The sequence below is a fragment of the Parasteatoda tepidariorum genome, chromosome 9, assembly GCF_043381705.1.
Source record: "Parasteatoda tepidariorum isolate YZ-2023 chromosome 9, CAS_Ptep_4.0, whole genome shotgun sequence".
Taxonomy (NCBI): domain Eukaryota; kingdom Metazoa; phylum Arthropoda; class Arachnida; order Araneae; family Theridiidae; genus Parasteatoda; species Parasteatoda tepidariorum.
The window spans coordinates 62,966,055-62,979,184 of record NC_092212.1 but is presented as its reverse complement, the minus strand read 5'-3'; the positions used below and the strand labels follow the sequence as shown (position 1 = coordinate 62,979,184).

General features: G+C 32.0%; 2 protein-coding genes across 2 annotated transcripts in view; both read left to right on the top strand.

Moving 5' to 3' along the window:
• The window catches only part of LOC107440001 (uncharacterized), a 29,292-nt gene extending 17,294 nt beyond the window's left edge, over window positions 1-11,998 (top strand). The window contains exon 3 of the mRNA XM_071185838.1: window positions 4,646-11,998. Coding sequence (XP_071041939.1) covers window positions 4,646-11,286 — 6,641 coding nt within the window. The 3' untranslated portion in view covers window positions 11,287-11,998. The remainder of the gene's footprint in view (window positions 1-4,645) is intronic.
• LOC107440002 (uncharacterized) overlaps window positions 1-13,130 on the top strand; it is a 29,189-nt gene that overhangs the window by 3,757 nt on the left and 12,302 nt on the right. The gene's annotated exons all lie outside the window — the stretch shown is intronic.

The window sequence follows — 13,130 nt, the reverse complement described above, 5'->3', positions numbered from 1 at the left end:
TACATCAAGTTACTTTATTACTTCCTATTTCATACTTGTCTTGGTCAGGTCAACATATTTTTGTTTTTAGAAAAGTATCAATGGTAGAAATACATCAAGTTACTTTATTATTTCCTTTTTCATACTTGTCTCGGTCAGGTCAACATATTTTTGTTTTCAAAAAAGTATCAATGGTAGAAATACATCAAGTTACTTTATTACTTCCTATTTCATACTTGTCTTGGTCAGGTCAACATATTTTTGTTTTTAGAAAAGTATCAATGGTAGAAATACATCAAGTTACTTTATTATTTCCTTTTTCATACTTGTCTCGGTCAGGTCAACATATTTTTGTTTTCAAAAAAGTATCAATGGTAGAAATACATCAAGTTACTTTATTACTTCCTATTTCATACTTGTCTTGGTCAGGTCAACATATTTTTGTTTTTAGAAAAGTATCAATGGTAGAAATACATCAAGTTACTTTATTATTTCCTTTTTCATACTTGTCTTGGTCAGGTCAACATATTTTCGTTTTCAAAAAAGTATCAATGGTAGAAATACATCAAGTTACTTTATTATTTCCTTTTTCATACTTGTCTTGGTCAGGTCAACTTATTTTTGTTTTCAAAAAAGTATCAATGGTAGAAGTACATCAAGTTACTTTATTACTTCTTATTTCATACTTGTCTTGGTCAGGTCAGCATATTTTTGTTTTTAGAAAAGTATCAATGGTAGAAATACATCAAGTTACTTTATTATTTCCTTTTTCATACTTGTCTTGGTCAGGTCAACATATTTTTGTTTTCAAAAAAGTATCAATAGTAGAAATACATCAAGTTACTTTTTTTATTTCGTTTTTCATACTTGTCTTGGTCAGGTCCACATATTTTTGTTTTCAAAAAAGTTTCAATGGTGGAAATAAATCCTTTTTGAAACTAAAATGATTGAGCGAAAGCTTCTTATTTTGAGTACGGGGTAACAAGTTAATCGATTACACCGGGGAACAAATTCTTTGTTGCATTTATGCGAATAATTGATCTCACCTAATTCAAGTGTGAGTATTTCAAATCTGAAATTAGTTTTGTTCCAAAGGCTACAAATTTTCTTTTCAAAATGATGTTTTTAATTTAGTTTATTTTTATCCGAATGCACCAGTTATATAAATAGCATATAAGTTCAAATACATGCTCATACATTTTTCTGCTCCTTTGAAAGTAACACTTAAAACACTTATGACCCTAATGTATCGTATTATAAACTGAAATGCATTATTCTTTCATCCTACCACTCCCTACGTAGCAGAGAAGTGGTATCAATTAGCATTCACTTGAGGGAATTTTAAAATTTTTGGTTAGGAATATATAATTAAATCGCATTAAGACTATAGCTTGTAGATTTAAAAACATCGAAGTGAAAGGTCTAAGACTCATAAAAAAATCTCGTGTAACTTAAAATGACATTAAAAATCAATTGTTTCATAGCGTTTTTTATAATTCTAGTTGCGTGATTTTTTAAAAATTGAAAAACTTGTATAAAGAGAAGTCCCAGCCAGGAAAAGTTTAAAAAGTCAGGAGAATTGTTTTATAAAGTTATTGTAAACTCATATTTGCATATCCTAAATTCGTATTTTCAATTGCTTGCATAACCGTCAACTTCAGTCATCCACCCTCAAGCAGAAAAACGAAATTAGTTGAAAAATAAATATAATTAGCAAATATTTCTAGCTTTCTTCTAGATTTTTACAGTAAATTGCTGTTAAAATTTATACTTGATACCATTTTTTTTCTGATTATAAAGGATTTTTTTTAATTCGTCATGATTATAAATAGTTTCTTTTCTTAAAATCTGAATTTAATTAATTTTCAATTTAATGATGGTTGGTCACCGTCATGGTTCAGTAGCTTGAGCACTGAACTGTCATTGTGAAGAACTGGGTTTGATCCCCGGAGGTGGCTTGAAGCCCACCCAATAGGTACCCGCTTGTCTAGGAAGTAAAGGCGGCCTGTGTGCAGTGCTTACTACATTACCACAATCATGCCGTTGATCTCAAAATTGTAAAGCCTCAACCTTCATCCCCCTGGTCCACATCGGGCTGATGCGGAAATCCTTTAATTTTTTTTTTTTTTGGGGGGGGGTACCCACTCACAAGTAAACAAAATTATAGGAATAGATCATTTGAAGAAGTTGATATCATCTTGTTAAGTGCCAGAGGTCTCCAACGATCATGAGCGGTGTGAAAAAGCGCTGAATAAAAACAACATTGCATTTAAAAATTGACTTGAAATGTACTGTTTCAACAATCTATTAACTTCACATGCTTAAAGTTGCAATCAATTTAGATGCGGTGATGCCTTATATCTTTATAAGGCCGTGGTAAGTATAGTTCCCACCAACTTCATTAATTTTTAAATGTCAATTAGATATTTTATCACCTTCCTCTTATGCTGTCATCTACTGATTACGTCAGACTATACAAAAATAAGAAAAACAGAACATAACATTTGGTAGATACTGCTTATATACTGTTATGTAAGCTTTGTTTTCATAAATGTGGGTAACAGTATGGGTTAGCCAGGAATCAAGAAGAGCGGTCAACATGGGGAGCCATTTTCTCTTGATATCAATCTTTCATCATATCTCATCGAGTTTGTTAGTAGTCATAAACACCGAATTTGTAAATTCGGTTATTTATAAGAGCAATGATTATAAGAGCAATTTATAAGAGCTCTTCATATCAATCTTTGATCATATCTCATCGAGTTTGTTAGTAGTCATAAACACCGAATTTGTAAATTCGGTTATTTATAGGATCACGCGTTCAAGTTTATGGTCAGTTCCTTACAGCGAACTCCACCCGTTCTCCCACTGAAAAAAGCTGATTCAAATATTACATTAATATTCGATAGTAAACCTAAATTACTTCGTTCTTATAGATAAATCAGAAGCCTAAAAATATTCTAACAAAATGAAACTAAAAAGATGTGTTTGTAACTTACCGTAAACTCATTAACGAATTCAAAAAAAANAAAAAAAAAAAAAAAAAAAAAAAAAAAAAAAAAAAAAAAAAAGAACAGATACATTCAAACAATTTCTTGGCTCTTCATGAACTCATAATAATTGTCACTTCATGGATTTATGAGTAACACTTCATAAATTAGTAATGAATGATACTTCATGAACACATAATGAATAAAAACTTTAGGAACTCATAATAAATTACACTTCATGAACTCATGATGAATGACATTTCATGTACTGATAATGAATGGCACTTCATAATGAAAACTATATATCATAGTTTCAAAATTTACGGAATGATTAGAGGTTCCGTTCCATAATTGCGTCACTCAATAGATCCATGCTAGCTACGCAATAATTTTTGTTTGTCTGATTTTTAAAACAAAATTCAAAATTATTCAATTAAAAGGTCCTCTAATTTTTATTGTACCGACGCAGATTTAATTCCCGATGCAATTGGGATAAAATTTAAACCTAATTCTTTTTCTAAGTTATTTTTTTTTCTTCATAATCCTCCGTGAACAGCAACCCCAATTCTTAGGGTTTACGACTACTAATGTTCAATTCCGTAGTCTTGTAATTTTGAACCCAATCCAGAAGACAAGGGAACTCCTGTATCAAGTATTGGGAGAAATTTGCTTTCGTGGAGGACTTTTTGATGGAACTAACCAGCAGTTGCGTTACATAAGAAGGAAAACCACGAAAACCTCCCGCTGTAAGTCTGACAGCAAGGGGACTCTAATCCATTATCCGTCTATCACTAAGGATATTTTACGTCAACACTGTGGCCGGATGTGGAATTTGTATCGACCAGCCATTGCTGGGATTCGAATCCAGTTCACCTCATTGAACGGCGAAAGCTCTATCTGAACATTCTTAGTTACTATTGTAACTTTAGTTACAAACAAGATTTTCTTTAAACATGTATTTAATTTTTGGTTACCAAAACAACTGTTGCTAAATGTTTTCAGCAAAAAAGGATTAAAAATTGAGAACTTAGGATATGCGCATGCTTGTCCAAGAACATTTTTAATTGCTCTTTACTCAAAAAAAATTCTGAACAACTGCCTATGGAAGCAAATATTGCTAAAATTAAAAACTGTAGATAATTTGAGTATTGCTTTTGCTTGCTTTAACACGTTGAATGGCTCTCTAATTTTACACCACTTGCCCTTCTGGCCGAAATGATTTTCTCGGTATGTATTGCATTAATGTCTTCAAATCATTTTCGATAATAATATTAAAAAATTAAAAGCATTGAAAAATTTACTCGAATTATGTGTTTCTAATCCTGGCTTCTCAGCTTACCGGTGACCCTGTGGCGCTACGAACAAACTCAGTGTCTGTCACCGGTGACCCCCATGGCATTCAGCGAATTAAACTTAATTTTTGAAAATAAAAAGAAAATAATTTTAAAGAAAATATAAAAAAATTTTAAATCTCAACAATATTCAAAATGAATTTTATCGTGTTCAGTATAATTTTTGAAAAGAAAAAGAAAATAATTTTAAAGAAAATATAGAAACATTTTAAGTCTCAACAATATGCTTAATACTTCTTTCATTTTCGACTTCCGTTCTCAGTTTTCATTTAAATGTTTGAGTTCAAAACTTGTTTTAAAGTAATTTTTTTTCCTTTTTGACAGTGCGCAAAATTATATTGGATAAAATGAACATGGAGACGCATCTGCAAGAGATACTGAAATTGTTAGCAAAATCACAGAATGCAGCAATCGACCAATTTCTGCAATACGATGAAATAAACCAAAGCCATGTTTACACAAATACATTAATAGCCTTAAAAAACGCAATAGAAACCAATGATACAGAGAAGTTTAAAGAATTATCGCTTGTCTTGGAGTTTCTGAGTGATGTGAACATTTTTCAGAACTTAATTCCCTGCTTTAATTGCCATGACAATCCCTTTCGAATGTCTAATGTGGTCATTCTGATTTGCAAACACAATCGATTGGAAATATTGAACCACATATTCAGTGATGCGTCATCGATTATCAGTGATCTTTCCATTAAAGTTGGCAGGACAATTCCTTTGCCCACCGATAGGGACGACGAAGCCCACAATGCTTTTTATTACGCTGTGCGTTCGGGAAATACGCAGCTTCTTGAAGTCTTAATGAAGAAGTGGCCATTGGATTATTATTCTTCACACACTGGAGAATTGTGTTCTCTACTTTCAAAGAGCTTGCATGAGTTATCGATAAGAAATGTTGACGTATCAATCGAAATGAAGATATTTATACAAAGTTTTTTATTTGACTACTGCTTCGAGGAAAATCCTCCTTCTGATTCAAGTGATTATGCTCATGATGATATCCAAGAGAGAATATCGCTTATATTGGAGTACAGTGATTCAATTAAAACAACGTACAGAAACATGGAATCTAAGGACCTCATCATTTTCTCAGCGAAGCAAATAGCTCTAAATATATTCACATTGAAAAAATGGCTAAAATCTACCTATGATAGAATTCCTTGGGAAGAAATGGAATTTCACTTAATCTCCTTTATCCGGTATCTGAATAACCAAGGGAGCTACATCAACTGCTTCGTAACAGAGACTGATTTTGTGAAATATCTTAGTAATTTTTCACAGTGTTTAGAAACAGAAACCTGTGATATCAAAAATATGGACTTGGGAAAGTTAGGAAAGTTTCCCGAAATCAATCGTGACAATATGGTTCATGGCATTATTGATAAATATCCGTATTTGGAAGAATTTTATCGAAATTATCAATTTATTCGGGACTATGAGTCCCTTAGCATCATAAAAAAACACGTTGACATAGCAACTCGAGTGACCCCTCTTGAAAAAAGTGGAAAAACTGTCATTGTTAGGGCATTGCAAGTTATAGGCGAGAATGTAAAAAATACATTAGAATCGCCTAAACTATCTACCGCAACGAACGATTATTTGATGTCGTTTTTACCTCCTCAAACAAATAGTATTTTAAAAACTTTACGAAATTCTTTTTCGCATGATTTTCCTTTATCAATATGTCAAGAAATAGAAAAAATGTTTGGTTCTGAATTTTACACATTTGTTCAAAAAGACGTCAAAAGTTTAGATCACGGAATCACTTCAGTTCTTCAGAAAATAAAGTCTAGAACTCTTGTAATTCTGATGGAAAAAGTTTGCGATTGTGAAGACATTGATACATTCAAAGACATATCTCGTATGACTCCAATGATAAAGTTAAATGACGGTGTAAAGTTTTTACCGGTAAACACTGATGCAACTGAATTAGAAAAACTCATATCTGACCTAAGGAATGTCATAAAAGTGAAAACTAATTTTGAAGAAAACATTTTTTCAAAAATAGCAGATCTTATTAATTTTGAAAAGACTTATTTAAAAGATTCCGAAAATAAATTTTATGCAGGCCTAGTAACATTACTAGGTGCCGCACGCTTCCCGGTATGCAAAATTGATAATTTGTATTTTGCAGAGAGAAAAAAAATCATCAGTGATTGGCTAAAATGTATAAAATTTCAACTCATATCACGTAACTTTGCAAAAATCGGATCATTAGTACAGACACTTTACAAGAGTTATATGTCTAAAGTAGATAAGCAGGATTGTTCAAAATTTTTTTCTATAATTTTTAAGATTTTTTACATAACTGAATGCCAAGAACAGGAAGTTAAATACCTTCAGAAACTCAGGAGAACTTATGAAAAAACTGTCAAAGTAACTAAAAAGAAAATCGACGTCATTAAAATGTCACCATTTGCAAGTTTTCAAGACATCATATTGGAGGACATTACATGCTTAAGGAAAATTACAAGTGAGCATAATTTATCGGAAAATAACATTAAATCGTTCCTTACATTTAAAAATAATTTGAAACTACAAGTAGAAATTGAAATGCTTATCCTATCCATTTTAGCTAGCCTAGAGCATTCTGATCTTTCTTTATTAACGAGGCAACAATTTATGGAGGATGATAACTTTTTATTGTTTGGCAGAAGTCTTAGAAATTATCTAGCTCATGGAAATCCTCTTGTGGACATTGTAATGGATTCATGTCTGTCAATATTTTTATTTTCTATGAAAGTTATCAAATATGATATTTATAAAAAAGGTAGTGTTTTCATGAATATTTCAAAAACTAGATCGAATGCTAAATCTTTAGTAGAAAACCAAGAAGGACTGTTCTGCGCTCTGTCTAGTAATTCCTTAGACAAGGTGATACACTGGATCAAAGAAGGGGCTGATATCCATGGAAGAGACAGTAATTTGATGACAGCTTTACATTTTGCTTCGAAATCTTCTAACATTAACATTCTGAAGTTCTTAATTAAATGTGGATTGAACCCAAAAGTCAAGGATATTTATAATCGAAATCTCCTCCATACAGCAGCTGCGTCAGGATGTGAAGATGTAGTTCGTTATATTATAGAAGATCTAAAAATAGCTGTGGATGAAGAGTGTGCAGGAAGGCAAACAGCACTGCATATTGCGGCGGAAAATGGTTATGTGAACATCGTAAAGACTTTACTCAATCACAAAGCATCGATATACATTAAGAACCGCTATGATTGGACGCCCATACATATCGCTGTAAATAACAATGAAGTTGAAACTGTTACCTTATTTCTTAAAAATGTCGAAAATATCAACTTGATTCGTACAACAAGTGGTTGGAAAACACGTAAACTTTCAGGTGGGTTTACTTTATTACATTTTGCAGCTGAGCGGGGTCTCTTGGAGATGGCAGCTTGCTTACTGCTTAAAGGAGCTGATGTTAATTCTGAAACCGAAACATTGTTCACAGCATTGCACCAATCAGCTTACTCTGGTCACACAGAGATTGTCGCAATGTTGATTTCAAAAGGAGCAAACGTTAATGCTGAGGATTCAGATAAAGACACTCCACTTCACTACGCTGCAGCAATTGAACACGGATCTACAGTTGAGGTTCTGCTGAAACATGGGGCAAATTTAATGGCTTCAAATAATGAAGGATATCTACCTTTACATTACGCTATTATGCAAGGAAGTATTAGCTTGATAAAAACTCTCATGAAGCCAGGAAAAAGTATTAAAGATGTTACGCTAAAGGGTGAATCCATACTCGAGTATGCAATTTCTCATGAAAATTTGGACCTCATTAATTGCTTAATTGATAATAAAACACCCATTAACTATAGAAACGTTGATGGCAACACTCCTCTTCATCTATGCGTACAAAGTGGTTCAATAGATATTTTGCTGCGATTAATTGAATGTGGAGCCGACATTAATGCTAAAGATAAAAACGGTATTTCACCTTTGTGCCTTTCCATCATGCTAGGTTACTATGATATTGCTGAAAAGATTTTATCGCAGAAGGTTGACATTTATTCCGTTAATGAAGGAGGGCAAACTTTACTGCATATCTGCTCCTCAGTCTCGAAAAATTTGATACATTGGGAAGGAAATCGTGCAGTGATTATGACGAATGTAAATTATGAAATCGAATCTAACACGAAAATGCTTAACATCTTTAAAGCGCTTGTTAACAAAGGTCTGAATTTCGAAATAAAAAATGACTATGGCCAGATGCCTTTGCACTTAGCTTGCATGTCAGGTAATATTGAAATCGCACGATATTTAATCAAAGAGTTGACTGACATTAACGTCCATGACAAACTTGGGTATACACCCTTACATTACGCAGTTGAGTGCAATAATCTCGAAATTATTAATTTGCTGTTATTGAGTGAAAAATGTTCTTTAAACTCTGTCACACACGGAGGTGATACTGCATTGTGTTTGGCTTCAAAAAGCGATTATGCTGAAATAATTCAGGCGTTGATCAAAAGTGGTGCTGATGTAAATGACGGTGATCCCCTCTATAAAGCTCTCTCGCGGGGACATCAAGACATATGTATAATTCTTCTTCAAAGTAAATCAATTAATATCGAGAAACAATTCAAAGATAAAGGTGAAACTTTTCTAAATATTTCCTCATTCAAAGGTCTAGAACGAGTGGTTTCTTATTTTTTAGGTAAAAAAAAACTTTCGGGGTTAGTTAACATAAATAACGCTTTGTTCCTTGCTATTCAGAATGGTTTTACTGACACTGCAACTATCTTATTAAATCATGGAGCCGATGTGAACATGGTTAATAAAAATCATGACACCATGTTACATCTAGCATCTTCTTTAGGCCATACCGAAATCATAAAAGAACTGTTAGATAAAGGAGCTGATTTTAATAAACTAAATTCAAACGATCAAAGACCCATTGAACTGGCTATACTGCATGGACATTTGAATTCAATAAAAATATTTTTGCAGAATAAAACCACGGACTTAAATTCAAAATTAAAAAACGGTCATACTTTTTTACATATTGCAGCACAATGTGGGCATCTAGATGTGGTAAAATTTCTAATAAATGAAGGTGCTGCAATTAATATAGTTGACGATTTCGGTTATAAACCAATACACATATCAGTTCGAGATGGACATTTACAGATTGTTAAACACTTTATTCAATGCGATGTAAAATTGTTAACAGAACGTGGATGTGCAAATCAGATTCTTCTGCACTATGCAGTTGAAGCAGGCCAGACAGATATTGTTAAATATTTAATTGAAAAGGGAATGGATGTCAATGAACCGGGTAATGATGGAGTCAGACCAATTCATTTAGCTTCAAGATTAGGTAATGTGGAAGTGCTCAAAGTACTGCTGAACAATGGTGCCTTTTATGACTGCGTTGATGATACCTCTCATAAAACACCTTTGCTTCTTACGGAGAAATTACCTATTAAAAAAACATTATTGATGATTGAAAAACTTTTTATCTCTGTTAAAAATAACAAAATTTCAAACGTAAAATCTCTTGTTGATAATGGAGCATGCATCCATGCCAAGGATTCGAAAACTGCTACACTTTTGCATTATGCTGCCTGGAAAGGTTATGGTGAAATTCTTCGAATCCTATTGGAAAACAAGGCAAATCCTAACGTATTTGGGAAAAATAACGTTACACCTCTTCATTATGCTTCTACTTATGGCAAAATGGAAGCAGTAAAAATTCTGCTAGAAAATGGTGCGATGTATAACGTAATGACAGATGGTAGAAAAACTCCTCTTGATCTAGCTTCAGATAAACATGTTTTTGATTTATTAAATTTAATAGATAAATCTTTCAAGGGTGTGCAGAATTCAAATACACAAATTTTGGGCATTCTCAAAAATTTTGAAAATTTTGTTTTCTTGAAATGTTTATCGTGCTCAAAAAATAAGGAAGGAAAAACTCTATTGGTTTGTGCCATTCTCAATGATTTTCCAGAAATCAAACATCTTAAGTCGATATTTTTTGAACCTCTTGAATCTACGAGTAATATGTTCGAGCAGTTAGTTGCCACAGAGCGTTTTGATGAAGCGTTAAGCATACTAAATAATTTTCAGAAAAAAACGCAGCAAATGTTTGGCCCAAACAACCCCATTACATTGGATATTGAACTAGATTCTGTTGTGATGCTCTACAGGCAGCAAAAACTCAAAAAAGCCCTTTCCAATGCTCAAAAATTGCACCAAAAATGGAGAGAGATGTTTGGACAAAGAAACAGTCGCACTTTAAAAACGCAATCATTAATAGCTTCTATTTCGCACAGCTTGGGCAATAGTTTAGAAGCGATAGAAATTTTTCGCGAGGTTTCCTCATTGCAAAAGGAAATTTTTGGATTTGGGAATTCTGATACTTTGAGAACATTCAGCGATTTGGCGATGGTAATGGACGACCTTGGCTGGCATGAAGAAGCACTGAATATAAATCATACTATTTATGAAAAATATCTTGAAATATATGGTTCAAATCATTTTCTAACTGCTATAACTCAAAATAATATTGGGAAATCTTTAACTCTCTTGTGTAAATATGACGAGGCCCTACATTACTATAATTCTGTTTATGAATTTTTAAAAAAAGAAAAAGGTGTAAATCATTCCGCAACTGTAACGGTGCTTCATAATATCAAGCATGTATCATGTCTTCAAAATTTATCTGATAATACTGTCGAAGGTTATCGGGAAATTTTGAAAATTCAGGAGAAAGTCTTAGGCCCGAAGCATGTACAGACATTAAAGACAGAAAATAATTTAGGAAAGTTATTATTAGAAAGAGGTCAATTCATGGAAAGTGTTAAGATTTTTAAAGACAATGCTGAAAAACTTAAGACTGTCTTGGGGGAGAAGAATTCAACAGTCTTAGAAACGGAACTATTTATAGAAAAAATTAAATATGGACTTGATTTTTTGGAAAACATTTAGTATTAATTAATGTAAAAAATATGAAGCATTTAAATTAGTGTTATATAAATTTAAGTTGGTTTTTAGAAAAAAAACGAAATTTGCGATTCCAAATCAAACAATGACGAGTACATTACGTTGAGCGAAGGGCAAATACCCCTGCTATAAATTTACAACCAATATTTTTTAACAGGTATTACATATTCAAATTTTGTGATTTTTTTTATTCAAAATAAAGTAGTTAAATAGATTTTAATTAATAGTAGAGCTCTTTTTACTCCTCTGAAAACTAAATAATTGAATTTATAATCAAAGAAATTCGTTTATTATTATTTTACACTGCAAATATACACATTATATGCACCGTGATAGTGATTTGATTCGTTGCGTAGACGCGTCAAATCAGCGAACTCAACTGTTTCAAAAATTATTCCATTTGAATAAAACATAATATTTTTTTAAAGTTTTAGTTTTGATTCTGCCATGCGTAATTTTATATTGTTCTTTAGAAAAGTGGCCAAACATTTCTTGTTAAACATTACAAAAACTTTTTGTATTGTTAATTTTTCGTTTTAAGAACATGATGTTTAAGATGAAATATGAAATAATATTAGGATTTCATTAAAATCAAGTATTTATCAATATGTTTGTCAATTTAGAAGAGTGTAAATTGTTTCTCAATTACTATGATTTAATTTTTTATAATGTACCAAAATAAAAGTTTTAAAATGTTCTTAAATTCTTTATTTATTGATAATTGTCTCTTTATAATCTAACTCTCCAAGAAGTTTTCAATATTTTTAATACTTATTTTGTAAAAATGATTTCCGTACTAATTTTAGAAACTAAAGTGAGGCAAAATGGAATAAGCAAAAGAAAAGACCACTTTGAATAACATTTTGTCTAATGATCGGATATTTACGTTTTAGGACTCAATGGTACAAGAGGGTAACCTAAAATATGCTAATTAATTAGTGCAGACGATATTTTAAGTTACGAAAACAGACACAGAAACTTACTTTCTCTCAATATACATCTTTTTGTGACGGATTTCTTAGTCCCAAAATATAGAGGGTTGCTGTAGTCAGGGAAATATGGTCCAATAGATAAATCAGGAGAATGCTACAAAGTTTGGATTCCTTAATATTATTTTTACTTTTGCGAAAACCTTTTAAGCGAGATTTAAAATTTTTGAAGTCAATTATAAAACTCGTTTATCTAAAGATAATTCCATGAAAAAATAAATTTTAGTAAATATTTAATAGTTTTTATTATTTCATTTTATAATAGTCGAAAAATTTTGAACAGAGAAGTACTCAATTTTGTACCTCATTTTAAAGAATTTAGTTTTAGATGGAAAAATAGAAACCTTGAGTAAAATCAATCGAATAATTTCTGAAAAATCGAAATTAAAAACTACGACTCTTTTAAAAATTACGATACAACGGAAGTAGACACCCCGGATATAGTAGTAGACGCCCCTTTTCCAGAGTCGAAAATGAAAAATATTTATACCATGATAATACTGTCAGTCGAAGTGTATAGTTTGTCTAAAGTAAGAACTCCCTTAGCCATTCGTCTGGACCCGTGGACGAGTATAACTATTTTAAATAGGAGCGTGGAGTCTTTCCTTAGAACAAGTTTTGGTTCGAGTTGACGATAGAAAGAGAATCATTTTCTTCCGTCTACGGTGTTAGTCCTAGAGAGAAGAGAAGCTTCCCTACCTGAAATGCACTACTCTTGTTTCCATAGCAACAGACGGCCTCAGACTTTGTGGTGGGGGAATTCTTATTGTAGACAAACTATACCTCTCCAATCTAATAGTGAAATATTATTTTGATACGATAATTAATTGTTATCCATAT